This window comes from Dipodomys spectabilis, unplaced genomic scaffold (assembly GCF_019054845.1).
Source record: "Dipodomys spectabilis isolate Male_0828 unplaced genomic scaffold, ASM1905484v1 ptg000652l, whole genome shotgun sequence".
Taxonomy (NCBI): Eukaryota; Metazoa; Chordata; class Mammalia; order Rodentia; family Heteromyidae; genus Dipodomys; species Dipodomys spectabilis.
The window spans coordinates 104,737-131,410 of NW_024871329.1; the positions used below are offsets into that span (position 1 = coordinate 104,737).

General features: G+C 65.1%; 1 protein-coding gene and 1 non-coding gene across 4 annotated transcripts in view; both read left to right on the top strand.

Moving 5' to 3' along the window:
- The window catches only part of Trpm2 (transient receptor potential cation channel subfamily M member 2), a 53,853-nt gene extending 38,748 nt beyond the window's left edge, over window positions 1-15,105 (top strand). For 2 of the 3 annotated variants that reach the window (XM_042671693.1, XM_042671694.1), the window contains 11 exons: window positions 220-352; window positions 4,695-4,782; window positions 5,590-5,677; window positions 7,562-7,719; window positions 8,282-8,358; window positions 8,576-8,677; window positions 9,925-10,011; window positions 10,877-10,982; window positions 12,074-12,175; window positions 13,033-13,149; window positions 14,114-15,105. In XM_042671693.1, the coding sequence (XP_042527627.1) occupies window positions 220-352; window positions 4,695-4,782; window positions 5,590-5,677; window positions 7,562-7,719; window positions 8,282-8,358; window positions 8,576-8,677; window positions 9,925-10,011; window positions 10,877-10,982; window positions 12,074-12,175; window positions 13,033-13,149; window positions 14,114-14,239 (1,184 nt within the window). In that variant the 3' untranslated portion in view covers window positions 14,240-15,105. Of the gene's footprint in view, window positions 1-219; window positions 353-4,694; window positions 4,783-5,589; window positions 5,678-7,561; window positions 7,720-8,281; window positions 8,359-8,575; window positions 8,678-8,777; window positions 8,852-9,924; window positions 10,012-10,876; window positions 10,983-12,073; window positions 12,176-13,032; window positions 13,150-14,113 lie in introns of those variants that run through there. The other variant, XM_042671695.1, reaches the window with a different exon arrangement.
- LOC122101328 lies at window positions 10,936-11,003 on the top strand. The gene has a single exon (XR_006146352.1). It is a non-coding gene; the product is annotated as a Z6 small nucleolar RNA (small nucleolar RNA).
- Window positions 15,106-26,674: the final 11,569 nt, after the last annotated feature.

Here is a 26,674-nt window from a genome sequence, read left to right on the forward strand (position 1 = left end):
CTGGCTGCAGGGGGTAGCTGATCCCAGAGCCCCTGAGTCCCGAGTCCTGTCTGCAGGGGTGGGGGGGAGCTCGTCCCGGAGCCCCAGCCCCCAGCAGCGGCCGAGCGCATGGTGCCGTGGAGCGTGACCCCTTGGATTGAGTGCGGGGACCGTCCCTGTCCCCTCCCTCAGGGGTGGGGCTCAGGGTCTCTGTGGCGCTCAGGTCCCCCCACCCCACAGAGAACAAGCTGGAGAAGAATGAGGAGGCGGCCCTGCTCTCGTGGGAGCTGTACCTGAAGGAGAACTACCTACAGAGCCAGCAGCAGCAGCAGCGCCAGCGGCCAGAGCAGCAGATGCAGGACATCAGCAACAAGTACGGACCGAGCGCTGGGGGGCGGGCACCGGGAGCCGGGCACCAGGGGGCGGGCACCGGGGGGTGGGCAGCTGGGCCAGGCAGTGGGTCCGGGCAGCGGGGACCGGGCAGCGGGGCCGGGCTGCAGGGCCGGGCACCAGGGGGCAGGCACCGGCAGGCGGGCACCAGGGGGCAGGAACCGGCGGGCAGGCACCGGGGGGCAGGCACCAGGGGGCAGGCACCAGGGGTCGGGCAGCGGGGCTGGCACCGGTAGGCGGGTAGCGGGGCCGGGCAGCAGGGCCAGGCAGTGGGGCCAGGCAGCGGGGGATGGGCAGCGGGGTCAGGCAGCGGGGGGCGGGCAATGAGGGGCAGGCAGCGGGGCCGGGCAGCGGGGCCGGGCAGCAGGGGGCGGGCAGCGGGGGGTGGGCAGTGGGGCCAGGCAGCGGGGGGCCGGGCAGCGGGGGGCGGGCAGTGGGGCCCAGGCAGGTAGCAGCAGCAGCGCCAGCAGCCAGAGCAGTAAATCCGGGACATCGGCGACAAGTACGGGCTGGGGGCCAGGGGCCGGGCAGCGGGGCCGGGCAGGCAGCACCACCGCACCGGCAGAGGCCCAGACCCTCCCACCCCACCCTCTGGGAGGAGCACAGATGCTAGCAAATGGGCCGCAGGCAGCAGAAGGGCTGGGCCCGCCAGCGAGCTCACCACGGCCACCGCCACCATCACCACAGTGATCCCTGGCCATTTCCAGGCCTGTGCCTCCCCACTGACCTGTGACCCCAGGGGGTCCTCTGGAACGCAGGGCCCTTCGTGCACAGGGTGGGCCTGGGGCCCGAGAGGGAGTCGTGGGGGGCTACAGGAGGGCTCAGCTCCTCGGGCAGCCCAGTGCGGTGGGAGCCACTCACACCCACAGAGCCCAGGAATGCCTTTAGGGAGAGGGAGCTGTGCATCTTGTCTGAGCTTCTGTGGGGTCTCTGAGCCCGCAGTCACATCCACACACCACGCCCCTCAGTTCCTCCCGCCCGCTTCCTGCCAGGGTGCAAGGCCAGGGTCTGGGGAAGAGCTCTCTGCTCTCTGCTCTCAGCCCCTCCCCACCAAGAGCGCCCTGGGCCCGGCTATCATGGCGTGTCTCACTGACGCAAAGCCCTACCGCTGTCTGAATCCAGGCTTCTCATCAAGGGGAGGGGCAGGAGGAGGGGCACAGTGCCACCTAGTTAAGGAAGTTCCTGTTCTGGGGTGGAAGAACCCGTTGGTGACAGAGAGGTGACTGTGATGGGTGAGGAGAGATGGTGGTGGTGGTGATGGTGATGATGGTGGTGATGATGATAGTGATGGTGGTGATGATGGTGATGATGATGATGGTGATGATGATGATGATGGGTGATGATGATGGTGGTGATGGTGGTGGTGATGATGGTGATGATGGTGATGATGATGGTGATGATGATGATGATGGGTGATGATGATGGTGATGATGATGATGGTGGTGATGGTGGTGGTGATGATGGTGATGGTGGTGATGATGGTGATGATGGTGGTGGTGATGATGGTGGTGATGGTGATGATGGTGATGGTGATGGTGATGATGGTGGTGGTGGTGGTGATGATGGTGATGGTGATGATGGTGATGGTAGTGATGGTGGTGGTGGTGATGGTGATGATGATGATGATGATGATGGTGATGATGATGATGGTGATGATGATGATGATGGTGATGATGATGATGGTGATGATGATGGTGATGATGGTGGTGGTGGTGGTGGTGGTGGTAATGGTGGTGGTGGTGATGGTGATAATGGTGGTGATGATGGTGGTGGTGGTGTTGGTGATGGTGATGATGATGATGGTGATGATGGTGGTGGTGGTGGTGGTGGTAATGGTGATAATGGTGGTGATGATGGTAGTGATGATGGTGGTGATGGTGGTGGTGGTGGTGGTGGTGGTGGTGGTGATGGTGGTGGTGGTGGTGGTGGTGATGATGGTGATGATGGTGGTGGTGGTGATGGTGGTGGTGGTGATGGTGATGATGATGGTGGTGATGGTGGTGGTGGTGGTGGTGGTGATGATGATGGTGGTGATGGTCATGGTGATGATGGTGATGATGGTGGTGGTGGTGGTAATGGTGGTGGTGGTAATGGTGATAATGGTGGTGATGATGGTGATGATGGTGGTGGTGGTGATGGTGGTGATGGTGGTGGTGGTGGTGGTGATGATGGTGATGGTGGTGATGGTGGACATGCTGGCAATGGTGGTGGTAAAGGTGATGGCAGGGGTGGTGGGGATGGTGAGACGTAGATCTAGCTTGATGGGAAGCTTCGTCTACCTCCCCTGCTGGGTGAGCTGAGCGCTGGTGCTGTTTGCTGGGGTCTGGGCATAGTGTCACCCAGTCATCCTTGACATGATGCGTATTTGGTACAGTCTTTCCCAGAGGCTTGCAGGGCTTGCTCCACGCTTCTCGTGGTCCTGCCTTCCCACCTTGTCCCAAGACCCAGCCGTGACCTTAGGAACGCCTGGTTAGTTGCAGGTTTTGTGGGCTGGTTGGGTGGTTGGTGGCTGTGTGTGTGTGTGTGTGTGTGTGTGTGTGTGTGTGTGTGTCCGTGTGTCCTCAGTGGAGATGTGAGAGCCACCAGAGCAGGGACAGAAGCCCACATGTCCCACGGGATTGTGGGAGCCTGGCTCCCAGCATCCTGGCAGACCCTCAGTAAATCCTGTGCTGCTCGGGAACTAAGGCGGGTCCCTGGCCTGTGACCCCGGGTGCACAGGTCTCCGCCATTCTTCTGATCGGATAACGGAAGAGGTGGTTCCCGGGATTCACGCAGTGTCTGATGGCCTCTTGTCTGTCTTGATGGACCACCTGGTCCTGCGTCATTTGACGGTGGGGTGTGGTGCCCAGGGCCACCCGGGAGAGGGGTGCCCACATGCCAGGTGCCCCTGCAGCAGGACGGGCCCCGCAGCTGGTGTCTGAACAGCGGATAGTCAGTGCGGCCGGCACGAGGGCTGACCGCTGCTGCGTGCCCAGCGCTCGCTGCTGACGAGCTCGCATCCTCATTGAATCCTGCCACCGAGAGGCCCTGCGCTCCATCTCGGGGGAAGGGCTCGCTGTCCCGCAGGCTGCCCAGCGAGCACTGGGCTGCCTGGACTTGAATGCCAGCCCCTTGGTGGTGTCCTGCTTAGGGAATCGGGCTGGCCACAGGAAATCCGCCCGAGTCCCTCCCTGGCTTCCCAAAGCTGTGCTGATCTGACGCCTGATCTTCAGCCTGCGGCCCAGAGGCACAGGCTCCCCGATTATGTCCCAAGGTTGAAACGCATAAAAGAAATACATCTTACCAAGGAAGTCCCTTCAGAATGTGTGTGCACCCGCGGTAACTGCTGTGAGGTCTGCTACATTTCAGAAGACCCAACTGGCGCGTCTGGGAGTCTATAAGAAAAATCACTGTGCTACCATGGACAAGATCTTCCAAAACCCAGGGCAGCAGGGGTGGTGAGAGAGGCCCTGGCCCTTCAGGTGACTGGGACCAGGCCAGGGCCTCTGCGGGGATGGAGGGCCGGGGAGGCCTCTGGGGAGCGACCCACCAGGCCAGGGGAGCCTCGCGGCGGAGCGGCTGCTGGCGGAGTGGCTGCTGGAGGAGCGGGGTTTCGTCCACAGGTGTGAACGCTTCCTGCATCTCTTAGTGACCAAATCACCGGGGTCCAAAGCTGTGGTAATAACTGCCCTTGCACACTCCAAGGCTGTCTGGGAAAGCAAGGCGGGGGCATTAACGTGGCTTCTGGGTTAAGCAGTGCGCGGCAGGGACAGTCAACCCTGGGTCTCCAATGCGGTCCTCTTCTTCCCTCCCCGCCTGGGTGGGTGCCATGTGCAGGGACACTCGCCAGCCACAGAAACACTCGCTCACGTCACACAGTAGTGTTGCAGGTGGACCTGGGGTGGGAAAAAGGAAAGAAAGAAAAGCAGAGCCAGGGGCTGCTCAGGCCACGTGCTGGCCGTGGAGCTGCCAGTGGGCAAGGTGGGGGGAATCCCCGCAGGTTAGCCAAGTAGAGCAAGCCCCGGTGCTCCCCAGCCAGACACCAGCGCCCGTGAGCTCCGGCCAGCTGCTCCTGAAGCAGCTTCGGTGCGGACAGAGGAGGTGGCCACCTGTGCGAATCCCCAGGAGCTGACCTTGCTGTGTGTGTCCCCGCGCCGCGGGGGCCTGGCTGGTGTCCGCTCCGTGGCTCACCTCTGGGGCCCTAGGTGGCAGGCATGTGTGTTAACCGCTTTCGTTAGGAGGAAGGCTGGCTCGCCGTTTTCCAAGGCCTGATGTCTACGGCGCTTCCCGGGCCCCAGCAGCCAGCCACAGCCAGCCACAGCCAGCTCAGCGGTGTTCTCTTTCAGAGTGGACACCATGGTGAGCCTGCTGGACATGGACCATGTGAAGAGGTCGGGCTCCATGGAGCAGAGACTGGTCGCCCTGGAGGAGCAGGTGGGATGGGGGTGGGGAGTGGGGGACGGGGCGGGAAAGGGCGCAGGGCGTGGGCTCCTTCTGCTGAATGACAGCGGAGTGTGGGAATGAGGGGGCACAGTAGAGGGGTCGGGGGTTCGGGGATCACTCTCCACCCCTTCAGGGGTCCTGTGGGCTGAGTGTGAGCTCCCCCTCACCCCGGGGGGCCGGAAGCCCAGGGCCCAGTGTCCTGGGGCTCTGCTTCCTCCAGGGCTCTGGGGCAGGACCCCCGGGTCCCCAGCATGTGGCCGCCTCACTCTGGTCTCCCTCTCATGACCCTCTTCCGTGCGTGGGTCCCAGTCTTGAGAGGCTGTAAGTCTTGGACGGGGGACCTGCTTTAATGCACTGAAACCTCATCTTGGCTCATGGCATCTGCCAAGACTATTTTCCATGTAGGTTCCCATTGCGATGCTCCCAGAGGGCATAGTGTTTGGGGGACCCTGCATCCCGCACAGGGGTGCTCACAGACTGTCCGGGACCGGGAGAGGTGCGGTCTCCGGAGTCGGGGAGGGCTCCCGAAGGCGGCTGCTGAGCAGGCTGGCCGGGCAGCACAGGGGCGCAGCCTGCTTCCCCCGGGGTCCCCTGGGGTCTGTGCCTCATGGATGCCCCCTTGACACAGAGCAGTGAGTTGTTCTGGGCTGTACTGAGCACGGACAGCGCCCGCGCTCCCCGCAGCTGGGAGCGGGGTGTGGGGGCCCCGGGGCCTGGGCCTGCCCGGCCTGGAGGGGCGGTAGGTCAGGAGATGTGGACGTGGGTGCCAGGCGCGTCCTCCCGGGACATGCTTTCCAGGTGACCCAGACCGCCCGGGCCCTGCAGTGGATCGTGACCTCACTCAAGGACGCTGGCTTTGGCGCGGCAGTGGAGGCTCCCACTCTGGGTGAGCGTGTGCCTGGGCCGTTGGAGGGTCTTGTGAGTAAGGCCTTGCCTGTGGGGCCGAGCCTGCTACACCTGTGGGGGCCGAGTCCCCCCGCCACCCGCCCCACCCCACCCCAGACCTCATCCCAGACCCTGCCCCCAGACCCCGCCCCCAGACCCCGCCCCCAGACCCCGCCCCCAGAACTCATCCGAGACCCGCCCCCAGCCCCGCCCCCAGCCCCGCCCCCAGACCCCGCCCCCAGACCCCGCCCCCAGACCCCGCCCCCAGACCCCGCCCCCAGACCCCGCTCCCAGACCTGCCCCCAGACCCGCCCCCAGACCTCATCCCAGACCCGCCCCCAGACCCCGCCCCCAGACCCCGCCCCCAGACCCCGCCCCCAGACCCCGCCCCCAGACCCCGCCCCCAGACCCCGCCCCCAGACCCCGCCCCCAGACCCCGCCCCCAGACCCCGCTCCCAGACCCGCCCCCAGACCCCGCCCCCAGACCTCATCCCAGACCCGCCCCCAGGCCCGCCCCCAGACCCTGCCCCCAGACCCCGCCCCCAGACCCCGCCCCCAGACCCCGCCCCCAGACCCCGCTCCCAGACCCCGCCCCCAGACCCGCCCCCAGGCCCCGCCCCCAGACCTCGCCCCCAGACCCGCCCCCAGACCCCGCCCCCAGACCCGCCCCCAGACCCCGCCCCCAGACCTCATCCCAGACCCGCCCCCAGACCCCACCCCCAGACCCCGCCCCAGACCCCGCCCCCAGACCCTGCCCCCAGACCTCATCCCAGACCCACCCCCAGACCCCACCCCCAGACCCCGCCCCCAGACCCCGCCCCCAGACCCCGCCCCCAGACCTCGCCCCCAGACCCGCCCCCAGACCCCGCCCCAGACCCCGCCCCCAGACCCCGCCCCCAGACCCCACCCCCAGACCTCATCCCAGACCCGCCCCCAGACCCCACCCCCAGACCCCGCCCCAGACCCCGCCCCCAGACCCCGCCCCCTGACCTCATCCCAGACCCACCCCCAGACCCCACCCCCAGACCCCGCCCCCAGACCCGCCCCCAGACCCCGCCCCCAGACCTCGCCCCCAGACCCGCCCCCAGACCCCACCCCCAGACCTCATCCCAGACCCGCCCCCAGACCCCACCCCCAGACCCAGCCCGCCTCCCCAGCTTGGCAGGTGGCTGGACTCCCAGGGGTCAGCCCAGCTCACCGCCGGCCCCCGAGCCACTTGCCAGTCGGGTTTGGGGGGGGCGTGGTGCCCAGTATCTCAGACCATCGCTGCGACTCAGCCACAGAAGGCTGCGTCCAGGTCCCTAACTAGCCTGGCCAGGGACACAGCTGGCGCTCCTGGGTGTGGTGCCCCAGCCGCAGGCCAGCCTGGACTGGCAGCCTTCCCAGTGGCCCTGACCACGGGTGACGTGGCTGGGCCAAGGGCACTGGTACCAGGGCTACGCTGCCCTGAGCGGCCTGTGTCCTCTCTGGGCTGGTGAGGGGGGGAGGAGGGGGGAGGGAAGAGGGAAGGCTGTCCACTGGAGCTGGCCTTTGCTGCCCGGTGGTGTGGAGGTGGAGCTTGTAGGTGCTAGGGAAAGGAGCAGAAGGAAATGGCTGTTGTGCAGGCACCTGAGCCCGGGCTCAGTCCTGCACCCCTGCCTCCCCCATCCCCCGCCAGGCTCAGCCCTGCCCCCCTGCCCCCCCCGCCCCGCGCTGGGCTCAGCCCTGCCCCCCTGCCCCCCCCCCGCCTGCCCCGAGCTGGGCTCAGCCCTGCACCCCTGCCCCCCCCTCCCCCGCCCTGCGCTGGGCTCAGCCCTGCACCCCTGCCCCCCTACCCCCCCCCCCCTGTCTGCCCCGCACCGGGCTCAGCCCTTAATACCCTTAACACCCACGTGGCCCTGCCCAGCGCCGCCGAAGGCCTGCGAGGAGCTGGACGGGGAGCCCGGCGTCAGGAAGAAGGCGGAAGAGCCGGGGGACAGCTACCACGTGCACGCCCGCCACCTCCTCTACCCCAGCTCCCCGGTCTCCCGCTTCCCGGTGCCCAATGAGAAGGTGCCGTGGGAGGTGAGCGCCAGCCCCCTGCGCCGGGAGGGGGGGGGCATCCGCCCAGCCCTGCGCCCTCATGGCAGCCTTTGCCTGCTGCGGGGCCTCGCCGGCCTAGTGTCGGGTGGCCTTTGCTGGACAGATAGGAAACCGAGGTACATGGTCGGTCACATGGTCCACACAGCTGGACAGATGGAGGCCCGGTAGATGCTGTCACCCGCTCGACCTCCCCCTCCCGGCCCCCATCCTGCGTGAGCAGCTGCCCCCTCCCCCGTGCCAGCCACGGGGACACAGTGGCAGCGAGATGGAGGATGACCTGGAGAAGGATACCCTGACACCCTCTCCTGGCCCTTCTGGAACATTCTCCCTCTCTGTACTGCTTGGAGTCTCCTGACCCCTAGGGTCCCCCCTAGCTCCAGTCCCTCCCTGTGAGGTCCAGCCCCTCCGCCCTGGTCTGTGTGGGGCCCTTCCCGGGGCTGCCCGTGCGTGCCGGGGCTCTGTCCCCGTGAGACCCTCAGAACCCCCCCCACCCCGCCATAGACAGAGTTCTTGATCTACCAACCCACCCCCCCCCCCGCCACAGACGGAGTTCCCGATCTACCACCCTCCTTTCCACACGGCTGAGAAGAAGGACGTGGCCCTCGTGGACCCTGTGGGAGAGTGAGTGGCCCTCCCTGCCCCTCACAGACGTCTGCGTCCACCTGGCTTTGCAGATGACCAGTGACCCCCGCCCCGCCCAGGCCGCGGCACAGCTGTGGAAGCTGAGCGAAGGCCCTGGGTTGCCATCGTGGGCCGTGGACGGAGGCCGAGCCGTGGCTGCCTGGTCTCTCCCCGCTGCATCTCCGTTCTCAGGAATGTGCTTTCTCGTTTACTCCAGCGCCCCAGAACCTCTGACCAGGATCCGCTACAATGCCCTGGACGGGCTGACGGACCGCCGCAGCTTCCACGGGGCCTATGCGGTCCAGGAGGGGCTCCCGCGGTGAGTGTCCGTGCCCCTCCTGCCAGCGCGGGCCGCGCTCCCGGCAGGGCCCTCTCTGGGCCGGGGAAGGACAGGGCCCTGGGGCGTGGGCCCTGGGGACGGCGTGGGGACTGCGGCGTGTTGCCGGGGCTCACGTGGAAGGAGAGTTCATCTGAGATCTCACCCCACACACAGGTGAGGCCCCGCTCCAAGCGGCCAGACACCCCGTGAAACCCTGCCAGGCACGGGTCTGGGACGTGGACGGTGGGGGAACGGAGGGGCCTGAAGGGAGAGGCAGGGGTGGGTTTGGAGGGGAACATTCTGGAACAGAGGGGTTTTCTGTGCCTGCAGCCAGAGCTTGTGTAAGGCGGAAGTAGGGGACAAGGAGACATGAGCAGGCTGTGACTGAGGGGCAGGGTCGCAGGATGGGGAGAGGGGTGCTTGGGTTGTGGGCAAGGAGAGCAGGCCCCCGAGCAGTAATGGCCGCAGCCCAGGGCCTGACATGGCTGTGCGGAAGCAGCTGTGAGGATAGCTTGCCGGGGTGCTGTGGGCTAGGTTGTTCCCAGCTGGCTTGCCAGGGTGCTGTGGGCTAGGTTGTTCCCAGCTGGCTTGCCGGGGTGCTGTGGGCTTGGTTGTTCCCAGCTGGCTTGCCGGGGTGCTGTGGGCTAGGTTGTTCCCCGCTGGTTCACTTGGCTGTGGTGACAGAGCAGGTGATTGAGAACAGAGGTTTACAGCCGGGCGCTGGTGGCTCACGCCTGTAATCCTAGCTACGCAGGAGGCTGAGATCTGAGGATCGTGGTTCAAAGCCAGCCCGGGCAGAAGAGACCGTGAGACTCTTACCTCCAATAAACCACCAGAAAACCAGAAGTGGCGCTGTGGCTCAAGTGGTAGAGCGCTCGCCTTGAGCTGAAGAGCTGAGGGACGGCGCCCAGGCCCAGAGTTCAAGCCCCACGACCAACAACCACAAAAGAGGCTCCTAGTTGAGGCTCCAGGCCAGGGCTGTGTGCGTCGGCCGGCTGTGGAGGCCGAGGCTGGGGAGGCTTTAGTGGCCACAGTGGGGCCAGGCTTTGGTTCCCAAGAGCACCCCTGCCTTGCCAGTGCCCCGTGCTGAATTCACCCCTCAGAGCCCCCGAGTCCTCCTTCCGGTCCAGGCAGCAGTGTGGGAGGGGCTGGCACTTCTGTGTGCCTGGCCCTGTGTCCCCCCCATGCCCACGCCCTGCCCCGCCCTCTCGGACATGCCATGGCTGACCCGACCCCTTCCCACCCAGGAACCCCATGGGACGCACGGGGCTGCGGGGGCGCGGCAGCCTCCGCTGGTTTGGACCCAACCACACGCTGCATCCTGTGGTCACCCGGTGAGCGGGGGACTGGCCAGTCCTGGGGGGCTCCCCGGGAGGGCTCCCGTGTGCCGGGGGGCGGGAGGCGTCCCGTGGATGCATGTGACCCCTGAGGTCCGTGTCCCCTCCTTGGAGCAGCCCAGCTGCCCCGCCTCCCCCGGAGGCCGCCCCACGCCCCGGCTCTACTGGGCACAGCTGGCATCCGGTCCTGCGTGCATTCTTCTGAATGGCCTTTACTTCCCCTTTGCTAACCGAACTCTGAAAAAAAGAAGAAATTTACACTGGGGGACAAGCAAAACCTAAGGAGGAGAAAAAGTTACTGAAACTAAAAAAGAAGTAGACATATCTAATACCACTGTCGGCCAGTGTGCTTCGGAGTTATCCTACAAGGAGTTCACGTGCACACACACACACACACACACACACACACACACACACAGCCCAAATCCACAGTCATGTGTGCATATCCATGTAATACCACACCCAATGGCTTACACCTTCATTCTATCATCTACCATCTATTTACCTACCATCCATCTGTGATCTGTCATCTACCCCCATCATCCATCAGTCATAGCCATCTGCTTACCTATTATTTATCCTTTATCTACCTATCATCTATTATCTGGCAACCAAATCTATCTATCCATCTATCTATCTATCTTCTATCCAACATTTATCTATCAATCTGTCTATCACTTTTCTAAATTCCTTTACCTCAGAAAGACTGGCACTTCAGCCTCTTGGTCATTTTCCCTAGGCTGCTGGGGTCTGGCTAGTCCATAGAGAGGAAGCTGGGTGCGCTGAGGCCGGGAGGGCGTGCCCCCTTGGTAACGGAGCGGGAGGCTTGGCCCCCGCTCGGGTAACAGCCCGGCTGGTGCAGGTGGCGGAGGAACCAGGACGGAGCCATCTGCAGGAAGAGCATCAAGAAGATGCTGGAGGTGCTGGTGGTGAAGCGCCCCGGCTCCGAGCACTGGGCCTTGCCTGGGGTAAGCCGGGGGAGGGCAGCAGGCCCGGCCTCTGCTGTCCCGCCCACCCGTCCACCTGCCGGCTTCCCACCCCTCCCTCCTGTAGTGGCGGGCAGGGCCCAGCCGGCTGTGCTGGCCTGGCTCTCGTTCCCTCCCCCCCCCCCCCCCCCCCGCTTGCTGAGGTTCGGATTCTCCTTGCCTAATGGGCACGGTCATGCGGGGCTGGTGTTCTGTGGGCGTCTGATGGGCCTCACAGAGCCAAAGGCACCGCAGTGATCCGGCGCGGCTGGGCAGGGCCCGCATGGAGAAGACTCGGCCTTTCCTGCCCGAAGGACTCAGAGCCACTCCATCTCCCATGTTCCCGGCCTCTGTCCTCAGGCCTCCTCCTTCCCACGCTCCCGGCCTCTGTCCTCAGGCCTCCTCCTTCCCACGCTCCCGGCCTCTGTCCTCAGGCCTCCTCCTTCCCACGCTCCCGGCCTCTGTCCTCAGGCCTCCTCCTTCCCACGCTCCCGGCCTCTGTCCTCAGGCCTCCCCCTGCAGGGTGGGGAGCCTGGGCTTGGCTCTGGCTGTGGCTGTCCGCCTCTTCCCTGCTCCTGGGGAGCCCGGTCCGCCCCGGCTCCAGGAGAAGCCGGCCACGCCTCTGCCCCCCACCCTGCCCGTGCCCCTGGCCGTGCCGTGGGCCACACGTCCCCGCATGCCACCCTTGTGGCAGCCGGAGCGCAGGCTGGAAGGCCCTGCCCCCCTTGCCCAGGGGCCGCCGGCCCAGCGGGCGATGCCGGCTAGCCGCGGGGCTGGCGTGGCCGGGACCCCCGACTCTGCTGGCCAGGATGGCGAGAGCAGAGGAGCTCACCTCCCTCTTGGGGGACTGAGCTCCAGGCTGGTCCTCAGGGCGACAGGCGCTGCTCCCCACCTTCGCACGCCCTCGCACGCCGCCAGGGTCCCGCGTGCTGGCGTGGACGGGGTTCTGGGCAGCGTCACTGGCCGGGAGAACCGGCTCCACGCTGCCAGACGCGTCCCGCCTCTGCCCCGGGGGCCGGGCAGGCGGCCCGCAGAGAGGGGCCCTGGCACCCGGCCCGCACGCCTCGCCCACCGGCCTTCTCCTGCTCTGCCAGGGCTCCCGGGAGCCAGGGGAGGCGCTTCCCCGGAAGCTGCGGCAAGTGCTCCGGCAGGAGTTCTGGGAGCCCTTCGAGGCGCTGCTGGCACAGGGCGCAGAGGTGCGAGCCCCCCCCCCCCCCCCCGCTCCTTTACAACTTAAAAGGAACTTGTTTTCTTACTGTAAACTTAGAGGTGAAGTTCACAGAACACACGGCCAACCTTTGCTGTGTGTATGTGCCAGTCCTGGGCTTGAGCTCAGGGCCTGGGCGCAGATCCTTAGCTTTTCTTGCTCAAGGTTAGTGCCCTGCTACTTGAACCATGGCTTTACTTCCATCTTTTGGTGTGTCCTTGGAGATGAGAGTCTCACAGACTTTCCTGCCCAGGCTGGCTTTGAACTGTGATCCTCAGATCTCAGCCTCCTGAGTAGCTAGAATGATAGGCGTGAGCCACCATATCCGGCAAAAAACGGGCCTTTTTAAAGTGGTTCCGTGGCACTTGGCACACTCAGAAGGTTCTTCAGTGGCCACCGCCCTCCAGTTCCAAACCCTTCCCGCCCCTAAAGAGCCGCTGCGCCTGGGCGGCCTGGCCCCCGCGTCTCGGGCTGCGTGTCCTGCGCTCCGTTGTGAGGAGGACCCTCACACCGGGCCCTGCTGTCCGCCTTCCTGACAGCAGCAGTGCTTCAGGTCCGTCGCCCGGGGCCTTTCAGGGCCTCTGAGGGCCAGTGCAGCAGGGCAGCCCACCCAGGGCTGCCAGTGGGCTCCGGGGGCCGTGCGCCCAAAGCAGGCCGGTCAAGACGGAAGCCTGTGCTGGGCAGCCCCGCGCGGGCCGGGCAGGGGTGTGGGCTGGACAGAGGATGGGCACAGAGCCAGTCCCAGGAGGCCGCTTCCCCTCGAGCCGACCCCTCGGCGGCTGGCGGCTGGGGCCCAGGCGTGTGAGCAGCCCTGCCTGCTCACCGCTCACCGGGCGCACTCCCCAGGTGTACAAAGGGTATGTGGACGACCCGAGGAACACCGACAACGCCTGGGTTGAGACGGTGGCTGTCAGCATTCACTTCCGGGACCAGAACGACTTGGAACTGAAGAGGCTGAACTCGGTACGGCGTGGGGGTCCTGGGGCTGGGAGGCCGGGGGGTGGGGGGACGAGGCTGGGCTCCGGAGCCGGCTGCTCAGTCCTGGCACCCGGGTCCCTTCTTTGCCCCTGGCTTATACGTGTGTGTGCACATGTGTGTATGTATGTGCATGTGTGCATGTGTGTGTAGTGTGTATGTGTATGTGTATGTATATGTGTGTATGTGTGCATGTGTGTATGTGTGCATGTGTGTATGTGTGCATGTGTATATGTGTATGTGCTATGCGTGTATGTACGTGTATATGCATGCATGTATGTATGTGCAGTGTGTATGTGTATGTGCGTGTATGTGCATGCATGTATGTGTATATGTGTATGTGGTATGTATGTATGTATGTGTGTATGTGTGTGCATATGTGTGCAGTGTGCATGTGTATGTATATGTGTATGTGTGCATGTGTGTATGTGTGCATGTGTATATGTGTATGTGGTCTCTGTGTATGTATGTGTATGTGCGTGCATGTGGTATGTGTGTATGTGTATGTGTGCATGTGTGTTTGTGTGCATGTGTATATGTGTATGTGGTCTCTGTGTATGTATGTGTATGTGCGTGCATGTGGTATGTGTGTATGTGTATGTGTGCATGTGTGTTTATGTGCATGTGTATATGTGTATGTGGTCTGTGTGTATGTGTGTGTATATGTATGTGTGCATGTGTGTATGTGTGCATGTGTGTTTGCGTGCATGTGTATATGCTCTGTGTGTATGTATATGTGCGTGTATGTGGTATGTGTGTATGTGTGCATATGTGTATGTACATGTATGCACACGTATGTACATGTACGTACATGTACGTACATGTATGTGCGTATATGTGTATATGTGTATGTGTGTATGTGTATGCATGTGCCGGCTCCTGGGGCTGTCGTCCGAGGGCCGGGGTTCCGGGCGGGCATGGGACCGGAGCAGTGACGTGTCCCTCTTGGCAGCACCTGCGTGCCCGCGACCCGGAGGTGGCCGTGCGATGGCAGGTGGTGGACAGGCGCACCCCCCTCTACCCGAGCCACAAGTCCATCCTGCAGAAGGCCGCTGCCCTGTTCACAGCCCACTACTGACGCGGCGCGATGCTGGGCCGGCCGGGCGGCTCCATGGGCGGCAAGGCCCAGCCGGACGTGGCCTCCTGCCCGGTGGGCCGGTGGCTGGACGGAACGCAGAGGACACGGGGCGCAAGGAGCCCTGGGCCGGGCGAGGAGCTGCTGCCCTGCCAGGTGTGCGGACTCACTGTCTGAACCGGAACCAACCGGGTGGCCCTCGGGGCGAGGCCAGCCTGCAGCGTGGCTGCCCCCCGCCCCCCGCTGGGTTCCCTTTGGGCTGGTGTCATCCGAGCGGCACCCCCAGAGCTGGCCTGAGATTCGGGGTCCCCTGCAGCCTGGGGCCTGTGCCTGCAAGGACGGGGCGCGGGGAGGGGCCTTGCCCACCAGACGTCACCTCATGCCAAACGTGACCTAGTGTGACTCTCGGCTGGCGGCGCTCACGGTCAGGGCAGGGCCCCGGGGTGGCCACGCCGGGCCTCCTCCCACGGCAGACTCCTGCCCCGTCTGCAGGAGCCCAGAGAGGCCGCGCTCTCCCCCTGCCCTCCTGGGGAAGGCCCTGGCACGGGTGGGCGGGCGGTAGGACTGGTGGTGTGCAGGCCGGGACTCACCGAGGAGCCTCAGACGCCACTGGATGGACGGGAGCCATGCGGGGGCTGGCGACCCGAGTCTTTGAACCCTCCTTACGTCTCAGTCTGCCAACATTTCCACACGTAAAGTCACTGATATGTCCTGTGGCTGGGCTGTGACTCTGTGGTTCCTGTGGTCATTTCCTGTGGGCACCATGGTCCCTCTGACCTTCTTCACTTTCCTAAACCCAGGTTCCAGTGTTGGCCAAGGCCTCCAAGCTGAGGCCTCGCACACGCACATCTCCCCTGGCTCACCCCACATCCCCCCTGCCTCCCCCCACCTCCCATGCCTCCCCCATCTCCCCCACCTCCTCCCCGCGCCTCCTCCCCCCCACCTCCTCCCCCGCCCATCCCCCCACCTCCTCCCCCCCACCTCCCCCCAGCCTCCCCCCATCTCCCCCACCTCCTCCCCGCGCCTCCTCCCCCCACCTCCTCCCCCCGCCTCCCCCAGCCTTCCTCCACCTCCCCCCACCTCCCCTGCCTCCCCCATCTCCCCCACCTCCTCCCTGCACCTCCTCCCCCCACCTCCTCCCCCGCCCATCCCCCCACCTCCTCCCCCCGCCCCCTCCCCCGCCTGTCACCCCTACCTCTCCTCCCCTGCATCCTCCCCCCCGCCTCCCCTGCCTCCCACCCCCCTCGCCTCCCCCATCTCCTATGGCTCCCCCCCCCGCCTCCCCTGCCTCTCCCACCTCCCTCCCCACCTCCCCCCCTACCCGGCCCCCTCAGGACAGCCCCACCCCTGCAGGGGCCTGTGGAGCAGCCAGGTGGGTCCTGAGGATGGGGATGAGGCACATGCCCGATTTCAGTCCAAGCCGTTGGCTGAACCTGCAGCCAGCCCCTCCCACGGAACCATCTGGCATTTGACAACAACCAAGATGAGCAAGGATAGGCTCCAAGTCAGCAAACGGAACTGGTGTTGTGCAACCAGAATGCTCTAGAAAAGGGCAATAAGTCTCCTCAACATTAGGGAAGACGCAGCTGTATAAAATGAAATAAAAATTGTATGAATGAAAAACATAACTGAGAAAGTGACGCTAGGTAGAGCTGGCCGGTGATGGCCGGTGTGGGGAGTGGAGGGCAGTGGAGGGCAGGGCTGGGTGGCCAACAGAGCAGGCGCAGTGGGCTGTGGAGACAGGAAGCCCAGGGAGACAGGGCCGAGTCCGAATGACACAGACGCAGACGGGGCTGGCCCACAGTTCCATGCGCGTGCGCGCGCACACACACACACACGCACCCCGTGTGAACATGTCAGTGCACACGGTCTCACATTCTGTACACGCCCCACGGTTCCACGCACACACACACGCACACACGCACACACCCCGTGTGAACATGTCAGTGCACACGGTCTCACATTCTGTACACGCCCCACGGTTCCACGCACACACACGCACACACACACACCCCGTGTGAACATGTCAGTGCACACGGTCTCACATTCTGTACACGCCCCACGGTTCCACACACACACACATGCACACACGCACACACCCCGTGTGAACATGTCAGTGCACACGGTCTCACATTCTGTACACGCCCCACGGTTCCACGCACACACACGCACACACACACACCCCGTGTGAACATGTCAGTGCACACGGTCTCACATTCTGTACACGCCCCACGGTTCCACACACACACATGCACACACGCACACACCCCGTGTGAACATGTCAGTGCACACGGTCTCACATTCTGTACACGCCCCACGGTTCCACGCACACACACGCACACACACACACCCCGTGTGAACATGTCAGTGCACACGGTCTCACATTCTGTACACGCCCCACGGTTCCGCGCACACACACACACACACGCACACACCCCGTGTGAACATGTCAGTGCACATGGTCTCACATTCTGTACACGCCCCACGGTTCTGCGCACACACACACACGCACACACCCCGTGTGAACATGTCAGTGCACACGGTCTCACATTCTGTACACGGCCCACGGTTCCACGCACACACACGCACACACACACACCCCGTGTGAACATGTCAGTGCACACGGTCTCACATTCTGTACACGCCCCACGGTTCCACACACACACACACGCACACACGCACACACCCCGTGTGAACATGTCAGTGCACACGGTCTCACATTCTGTACACGCCCCACGGTTCCACGCACACACACGCACACACACACACCCCGTGTGAACATGTCAGTGCACACGGTCTCACATTCTGTACACGCCCCACGGTTCCACGCACACACACGCACACACACACACCCCGTGTGAACATGTCAGTGCACACGGTCTCACATTCTGTACACGCCCCACGGTTCCACACACACACACATGCACACACGCACACACCCCGTGTGAACATGTCAGTGCACACGGTCTCACATTCTGTACACGCCCCACGGTTCCACGCACACACACGCACACACACACACCCCGTGTGAACATGTCAGTGCACACGGTCTCACATTCTGTACACGCCCCACGGTTCCGCGCACACACACACACGCACACACCCCGTGTGAACATGTCAGTGCACACGGTCTCACATTCTGTACACGCCCCACGGTTCTGCGCACACACACGCACACACACACACCCCGTGTGAACATGTCAGTGCACACGGTCTCACATTCTGTACACGCCCCACGGTTCCGCGCACACACACACACACGCACACACCCCGTGTGAACATGTCAGTGCACATGGTCTCACATTCTGTACACGCCCCACGGTTCCGCGCACACACACACACACACACGCACACACCCCGTGTGAACATGTCAGTGCACACGGTCTCACATTCTGTACACGGCCCACGGTTCCACGCACACACACGCACACACCCCGTGTGAACATGTCAGTGCACACGGTCTCACATTCTGTACACGCCCCACAGTTCCACGCACACACACACGCACACACGCACACACCCCGTGTGAACATGTCAGTGCACACGGTCTCACATTCTGTACACGCCCCACGGTTCCGCGCACACACACGCACACACCCCGTGTGAACATGTCAGTGCACACGGTCTCACATTCTGTACACGCCCCACGGTTCCACGCACACACACACGCACACACATGCACACACCCCGTGTGAACATGTCAGTGCACACGGTCTCACATTCTGTACACGCCCCACAGTTCCGTGCACACACACGCACACACCCCGTGTGAACATGTCAGTGCACACGGTCTCACATTCTGTACACGCCCCGTGAGTGTGTGACGATAGGTGTGCTCTCGCATCTGCACGCTTAGGCCGCACACCTCCTCCATGACCACAGACGCGTGTGAGCCAGCTCTGCTCCCACCTCCAGCCGCGGGGGCAGAGCTCTGTGGAGCCGGTCGTGGGTCTGTTGCTTCCGCAGTGAGGACTGGAGGCCACCAGGTCTCAGGCCACCAGGGGAGCTGGGCCTGTCCCTGGGGTCCCCAGGCCGCAGCCTGTGTCCTGGCATGGCTGGGCCTGGAGGCGGTCGAGGGGCAGAAATTGCGTGGAGTGCTCCACACCTGCTCCTCCCACCTCCCCCGCCAGGCTGCAGGGGCTCCTGCCCCGTGGGGATGGGGTGGCCGTGGGCCCAGCTCCGGTGCAGACAGTTGGACAGGCCCCTGTCTCCTGGGGGGGGGTCTGGGCCATCATGGGTCTTAGCAGAGGAAGGGAGGGCTTTGAGCCGGGCTCTCTGTGATCCCTAAAACCCACAGCTCCTGACCAAAAGTGAGAGGAGAGAGGGCAGCCCCCCCAGCCCCCAGGAGCGAGGTCCCCCAGCTCCGGCTGTCGCTGGCCAGCCCTGCACAGAGGACACAGAGGACAGCGTGCAGCCCTGGGAAGGCTGGGGCAGCGACCGGGAACGGAGCGTGCTCGTGGCCGGCTGCGGGTCACCCCTCGCCGAGGTCAGCGCGGCTGCAGCGAGCCCAGCCAGGCGGCGCTGACGTCAGAGTTTAATGGAACGCAGAGAAACAAACAGCACGAACCCTGGCGATGGGAAAGCTCTTCGAAGAGCAGTTCGAGGAAGAGCTCACAACCCACCCAGCTTAGACCGCTGGGCACAGGAAGTGGGGCAAGGTCGGGGAACGGGGCGCTGGTTGGCCCCTGAGAAGGTGGGCCGTGGGGGAGGCAGCTCAGCTCCTGGGGGTGGGGGCGGAGGGGAGAGGTCTGCTTGCAAGACAGCAGGCGGCCCCGCCGAGGGCGTGGGCATGGGCCTGCGGGGTGAGGGAGCCCAGGGCGGGTCCTGGTCTCTTTCCTCTCGGTCAGGCCTGCGAGATCGGGCAGACACCCGGCAGTTCAGAGACCCAGGGACCCAGGAGTGCAGGCAAGGCTCAGCCTGGCCACAGTTGCTGAGAAACATTTGCCAATGCAGTAGCAGATGGGCCTGGCACAGGCCACTCAAGGAGCACGAGGAAGGGTTTGTGCTTTAAAACCCTGCAGGCTTAAAGATGAGGGAAAGGCCTTCCAGCCCACAGTAGGCCAACGGAAAGTTCCAGTCATTCTTTAACCTGCCCTGGCTAGCTTCCAGGCCCTGTTGACTTCTCTAGCCGCTCTCATTATGGTTGATCTCCAACCCCAGCCACGGTTACAAAGCCTTGCTCCTGCCGCCGGCTGCATCCGGGAGGTTCCGCGTGCTGTCACCTCCGCTAGCCATGGCACCACGCTCACGCAGGTGTCTGTCAGCGTCTGGGTCCCAGGCTAGGAACTTAATCTCAGCACGATCTCAACTCTCGCTGGGCGCCGGTGGCTCACGCCTGTAATCCTAGAGACTCAGGAGGCTGAGATCTGACAACTGCAGTTCCAAGTCAGGCAGAAAAGTGAGAGACTCAAGGGGCTGGGGAGGTGGCTCAGTGGTAGAGCGCTCGCCTTGCATGCATGAGGCCCTGGGTTCGATTCCTCAGCACCACATAAGCAAAAATAAAAAGCCGGACGTGGTGCTGTGGCTCAAGTGGTAGAGTGCAAGCCTTGAGCTGAAGAGCTGAGGGACAGTGCCCAGGCCCAGAGTTCAGGCCCCACGACCGGACCCCCCCCCAAAAAAAAAAAAAAAGAAAAGTGAGACTCTTATCTCCAGTTAACCAACAAAAATGATAGATAGGAGGTGTGGCTCAAGTGGTAGAATGCTAGTTGTGAGCCCCAAAAGCCCTGAGGTCAAGCCCCAGTTTGTGTGTGTGTGAGTGTGTGTGTGTTTTGTTGGTCCTGGGGCTTGAGCTCTGGGCCTGGGCGCTGTCCCTCAGCTCTTCAGCTCAAGGCAAGCGCTCCACCACTGAGCCACAGCACCACTTCCAGTTTTTTCTGCTTATGTGGTGCTGAGGAATGGAACCCAGGGCCTCAGGCATGCGAGGCGAGCGCTCTGCCACTGAGCGCCTTCCCAGCGCGCCCAGTTCTTTTTTAACAGAGTTTCCGTTTCTGAAGGCAGGCGTGTTGTTCTCGCCTGGTGACAACCGGCGCCCGTCTGTTAGTGGAGCGTTCTTTCCTAATCAACGTCCTGCCGCTTTTTCCACATCCGAACCCTGCTTGCGTTCCTCTCGCGCCAGGCACAGGACCGAGGCTGACGAGCCCTGACTTTCCAGCTACCCTCCAAGGCCGTCGCCAGCGTGAACGCTGGGCCCTGGCCACAGCCTGGCCCTCTGCTCCATCCCCGCCACGTGCCCGTGCGGGCGGTTCCAGCCGGCCTGGCTGCTGTCCGAGGACCACGTGGGGGAGGGACGGCAGTGTGGGTCAGTGGGGCAGGTATGGGGCGGGGGACAGAGGAAGGAGGGTGACCTTGGGCTGGGTGGGCAGCCGGATGCGGGGCTGGCCCATGGCTGGGGCGGGGCCGGTCCAAGGCCTCTCCTCAGCCCCCTGCAGGGCTGCGCCGGCCATGCCGGGCGTGGGGGGGTCTTGCTCACGTGGGCCCGCCCCTCCGCGCCGGCTGTGCTGGGGGGGGTCTTGCTCATGTGGGCCCCCCTCGCCCCTCACAGCCACGCACGCAGAGTTCCCGAGGGCAGAGCCTCCGCAGGCGCAGGGCAGCTGCGGTTTATCCCTGACACCATGATGCCCAGGCTCTGGGCAGATGAAGGTGAGGTCGGATCTACCGGTCCTCAGTCCACTTAATGGTCCTGCGGGAGGCGTGGGCCGCCCGAGTGCAGAAGGTTCTGGAGCTTTGACAGTGCAGGCAGACAGTGAGCCAGGCCTGCCACGGATGCCCCTCTCCTGCGGGGCTGAACCCTCAGAGCAAGAGGACCCAAAGAGGACACTGGCTGGGAAACGGCCCTGTCATCGGTGTCAATGAATACACGGGCACGATCACCAGCGGTGACAGGACTCACACCTGCCCTGCACAGCACATGGCTTATGTTTACTGAGGCGTACACGGATTCATAACCAGGGCCTGGTAAGGCACTCCAGTCCCCAGCCCCTGAGGGCGGGCGAGCCGCTGTGGGGAATGGCCATGCCGCCCTCCCATCGGCATCCAGCACTCCAGGTCACGCCTGTGGCCCAGCTACGCTGGATCGCACTGTTCAGTGGTGACCATATTCCTTTGTGAGACGTATTCCAGCCGGGCGTGGTGACACATACCTGGAATCCCAGCACTCAGGAGGCTGAGGCAGGAAGGGCTGCAGTTCAAGATCTTGAGTTAAAAAAAAATTCCAGGCTGTTGGACCCCTTTTTTCAAATCTCTTCAATATTCAACATACTAACTTCATAGCTTGTATTATTTTCATCTCTTTAGAAGAGGAGGATTAACTTGAAGTAGAAAGCAGGGGTGGTGGCGGCGTAGATCAGATGGTAGAGTACCTCCCAGCAACGTGAGGCCCTGAGTTCAACCCCAGCACTGCTACAACAATCCCAATGCATTGTGGGGCTTCCTACACACAGAAAAGCAAAGCACATGACCAACAGTGTGAGGCGGGGTGAGGGGGCAGGGGGGCCGGACACGGTCCCGGGCCTTCCCTCAGACCACAGTGCCCGGCCTGGGCAAGGTCACAGCTGTGCTGTCTGCTCCAGAGCAGCCCTGAGGTAAGGCAGCAAGCCCACCCAGCGCAGAGGCCAAGGAGGCAAACCTGGCTCTGTGATGACTGAGAGCTCGCCGTCAGCTTTGCAGATGCCGAGGAGCCCATGCCGCCGTGCCCGCCAGGCCCGCCGTGCCCGCCAGGCCCGCTGCGGGAGCGCCGCGTGCACGGGCAGACAGCCGTGGTGGGGAGCGGGTCTGGCAGCAAAATGCTCCTGCTCTGAGAGGACAGAGAGAGGGACCCCAGCTCCCTTCCAGGGCACCCCAAACCTACAGACCCCCCACTCGGCCCCGCCTGGTGAGGTCCCATCCCCACCCCGACCCCGGCAAAGCTCCGGGTCCCAACAGAGGCAGGAGAAGGGGAGAGAACAAAGACCAGATGGGGAGAATGGGGTCTGACAGGGTGGACAGTCTTCCCGTGAGTGGAGCCTCCACGGACAAAAGTCTAAGCCAGCATGGCTGGCTTTGCTGTTTTCCCTAGCGCCTCGTCCCTGGCCCGTGGAGGAAGCCCCCGCGCCCCGTCCCCTCGGCATGCCCACCCTCCAACCGGAGTGCAGACTCAGGGCCCCTCAGCCCCCCGCCTTCACGGCCCTTCACTGATACTGTGCTGGAGCCTTCCCCCTGGGAGTGGGCGCTGAGGGGACAGCAGTGCCAGGGGAGCCAGGCCGGGACCCGCCCGGCTCACCGCCGCGCTTACCAGCCTGGTCGCACAGATGAGGAAGAGGCCTCTTCCCCACTGTGAAGCCTTTGTTTCCCCTCCGCACTCATAACTGCGTTGTCGATGGAGGAATGTGGGTATGAGGAAGTCCTGAGGGGAGCCACTGAGGGGGCACAACGCCGTCCCAGCCTAAGCCAAAGCTCAGGGCGCCATCCACAGGACCTGGTCACGGGGAACCATCCACTGGACCTGGTCACGGGGAAACTGGCCTGGCTGGGCCAGTGCCAGGCACAGATTTCAAATCAAAGAATCATGGACAGACAGACAGCCATCTCCTGTGACAGAGGAGTAAATTACTCAAGGGCTCATAATAATCGGAACACAACATTTCAAAATGAACAAAGGAGACCTAAAGGACATCAGGAGAAAGGGATCTGGTGCTCCTCTCTCAATGATCAGTGCACAGGTGCGCCGCAAGATCGCACTCCTCAGCCCAGCGGTGGATCCGTATTTCTTGACACTCCACGGCACAGGGTTGAGCGCCATGCACACTGAAGCTGTACCCCTAGCCTGTGCTATCAAATGGGTCTCAATAAAATTAAAAGCACCCCAAACATACAGAATACGAATTTAAATTAGCCACCAACAAGAAAGTCTCTGGAAAATCACCAAATGTCCGAAGTTAATTCGGTCGTATTCATACCCTGGGTCAAACACTCAATCGGAAGGGGATTGAGGACACAACACCACGACATCAAGGTGTCGGGATGCAGGCAGAGCAGGACGTGGAGGGACTTCCAGGACAGCGAGGGTCCCAGCAGAGAAGCTGAGAAGAGTGGCCACGTGGCTGCAAAGCAAAAACAAACTGCAGGGCAACTGGCACGGATCACCTGGGGCCGCAGAGGGCGAAGGCCCAGCCGGAGCCGAACCCGGGTCCTGGGGTCGAGGGCTCCATGGTGAGGCTGTTTCAACAGCCTCAAGGCGACTCCCGTGGAGCCCCACAGCCCGGCCCTCACGGTCACCCCAACTCAACGGTGTGGTGGGGAGGAGTCTGCGCAGAGGGGTGGAAGGTGGGGGGGGGCTGTGTGTGGGGGGGGAATTGTGCAGGGGGAACTGTAGGGGAAGACTGTGGGAGGACTGTGAGGGGTGGGGACTGTAGGGGGGACTGTGGGAGGACTGTGCAGGGGGGACTGTAGGGGGGACTGTGTGGGGGGACTGTGGAGGACTGTGCAGGGGGGGTTTGGGGGGGACTGTGAGGGGTGGGGACTGTGGGAGGACTGTGCTGGGGGGACTGTGGGAGGACTGTGCAGGGGGACTGTGTAGGGGGACTGTGCAGGGGGACTGTGCAGGGGGGACTGTGCAGGGGGACTGTGCAGGGGGGACTGTGCAGGGGGACTGTGCAGGGGGGACTGTGCAGGGGGACTGTGCAGGGGGGATTGTGCAGGGGGGGACTGTGCAGGGGGGGACTGTGCAGGGGGTACTGTGGGAGGACTGTGCAGGGGGGACTGTGGGAGGACTGTGCAGGGGGGACTGTGCAGGGGGGACTGTGCAGGGGGGACTGTGGGAGGACTGTGCGGGGGGACTGTGCAGGGGGACTGTGCAGGGGGGACTGTGCAGGGGGGACTGTGGGAGGACTGTGGGAGGACTGTGCAGGGGGGACTGTGCAGGGGGACTGTGCAGGGGGAACTGTGGGAGGACTGTGCAGGGGACTGTGCAGGGGGGACTGTGGGAAGACTGTGCAGGGGGGACTGTGCAGGGGGGACTGTGCAGGGGGGACTGTGCAGGGGGTACTGTGGGAGGACTGTGCAGGGGGTACTCTGGGAGGACTGTGCAGGGGGGACTGTGCAGGGGGGACTGTGCAGGGGGGACTGTGCAGGGGGGACTGTGGGAGGACTGTGCAGGGGGGACTGTGCAGGGGGACTGTGCAGGGGGGACTGTGCAGGGGGGACTGTGGGAGGACTGTGCAGGGGGACTGTGCAGGGGGACTGTGCAGGGGGGACTGTGGGAGGACTGTGCAGGGGGGACTGTGCAGGGGGGACTGTGCAGGGGGGACTGTGGGAGGACTGTGCAGGGGGACTGTGCAGGGGGACTGTGCAGGGGGACTGTGCAGGGGGGACTGTGGGGGGGACTGTGCAGGGGGGGACTGTGCGGGGGGGATTGGGGTGACTGTGCGGGGGGGGGACTGTGCAGGGGGGGTTGGGGGGGACTGTGCGGGGGGGGACTGTGGGAGGACTGTGCAGGGGGACTGTGAAGGGGGGACTGTGGGAGGACTGTGCAGGGGGGGACTGTGCAGGGGGGACTGTGCGGGGGGGTTGGGGGGACTGTGCGGGGGGGGACTGTGCAGGGGGGGTTGGGGGGGACTGTGCGGGGGGGGGGACTGTGGGAGGACTGTGCAGGGGGACTGTGAAGGGGGGACTGTGGGAGGACTGTGCAGGGGGGGACTGTGCAGGGGGGACTGTGCGGGGGGGTTGGGGGGACTGTGCGGGGGGGGGGACTGTGCGGTGGGGGGACTGTGGGAGGACTGTGCAGGGGGACTGTGCAGGGGGGACTGTGGGAGGACTGTGCGGGGGGGGGGGAACTGTGCAGGGAGAACTGCAGGGGACTGCGCGGGGGGGGGGGGGGTGGGGGGTGGGAGCTGTGCCGGGGAGAGCGTGCACGGGATGGGGCATGCGCATGCAGAGGGACCTCACAGCCATTCAGGACCTTCCCGTGGCTGGCAGCGCCTGGACCAAGGACGTGACAGTGACTGCACTAGCTAGGTCGGGGGTGTGGCCAAGAGGCGGAGCCAGAGGCCGAGGAGCCACGCCTTCCAGGGAGACCACGCCCCCAAGGCTGCAATTCGGCCGAAGCCCCGCCCACCTTCAAGGCTGGCCCTGCCGCGACTACAGTACCTCACACGCCCCTCCCCTCGAGCCATGCCACGCTCTGATTCGCCTCCTGCCCCTGTCAGTGCCCCGCCTCTTCCTGACCCCGCCCACAACCCCACCCCGCCAGGCTCCGCCCCGCCAGGCCCCGCCCCTCTCGGCCCCGGCGGGCTCGGCTTGCAGCCCGGGCCTCAGGAGAGAGCCCCGGGCGGCCGCTGCGCGGGGCGGGGGTCCGGAGGGCGCCTGGCTCGTGGAGGCCGCAGCGACGCCGAGCAGCCGAGCGGCCGCGCAGGTACATCCCCGCCCGCCCGGCCCGGACACGGCCCCCACCCGCACCCCGCACCTCGCACCCGACCCTGCCCGGCCCCGCCCCGCACCCCGCACCCCGCCCGGCCCGGGCACGGCCCCACCCCGCCCCCCCGCATCCAGCCCGGTCCCCACCCGCACCCCGCACCCCGCCGGGCCCGGGCGCGGCCCCACCCCGCACCCCTCTTCTCCCCCTCCCCGTCCTTTCTCCGCACAGATCCCGGCTTTATTCAGTTTTGTGTCCGAACGCCACCGCCCCGGCCGCCCAGACGCGGGCCGGTCCCGCCCCGGCCCGGGCCTGACCCGGCGGGAGCCCCCTGAATGCCCGCGGGGAGCCGGGCGGGACCCGGGCTGGGCGGCCGGGGCGGGGGCGGGGCGGCCGGGGCGGGGGCGGGGCTGCCGGGGCGGGGGCGGGGCTGCCGGGGCGGGGCTGCCGGGCCTGGGGCGGGGCTGCAGGGGCGGGGGCGGGGCTGCGGGGCGGGGCTGCCGGGGCGGGACCCGGGCTGGGCGGCCGGGGCGGGGGCGGGGGCGGGGCTGCCGGGGCGGGGCTGCCGGGGCGGGGGCGGGGCTGCCGGGGTGGGGGCGGGGCTGCCGGGGCGGGGGCGGGGCTGCCGGGGCGGGGCTGCCGGGGCGGGGGCGGGGCTGCCGGGGCGGGGCTGTCGGCGCGGGGGCGGGGCTGCCGGGGCGGGGGCGGGGCTGCAGGGTGCGGGGCTGCCGGGGCGGGGGCGGGGCTGCAGGGGCGGGGCAGGGGCGGGGCTGTCGGGGCGGGGCTGCAGGGGCGGGGCTGCAGGGGCGGGGCTGCCGGGGCGGGGCTGCCGGGGCGGGGCTGCCGGGGCGGGGCTGTCGGGGCGGGGGCGGGGCTGCCGGGGCGGGGGCTGGGCTGCAGGGGCGGGGCGGGGGCGGGGCTGCCGGGGCGGGGGCTGGGCTGCCGGGGCGGGGCTGTCGGGGCGGGGGCGGGGCTGCAGGGGCGGGGGCTGGGCTGCAGGGGCGGGGGCGGGGCTGCAGGGGCGGGGGCGGGGCTGCCGGGGCGGGGGCGGG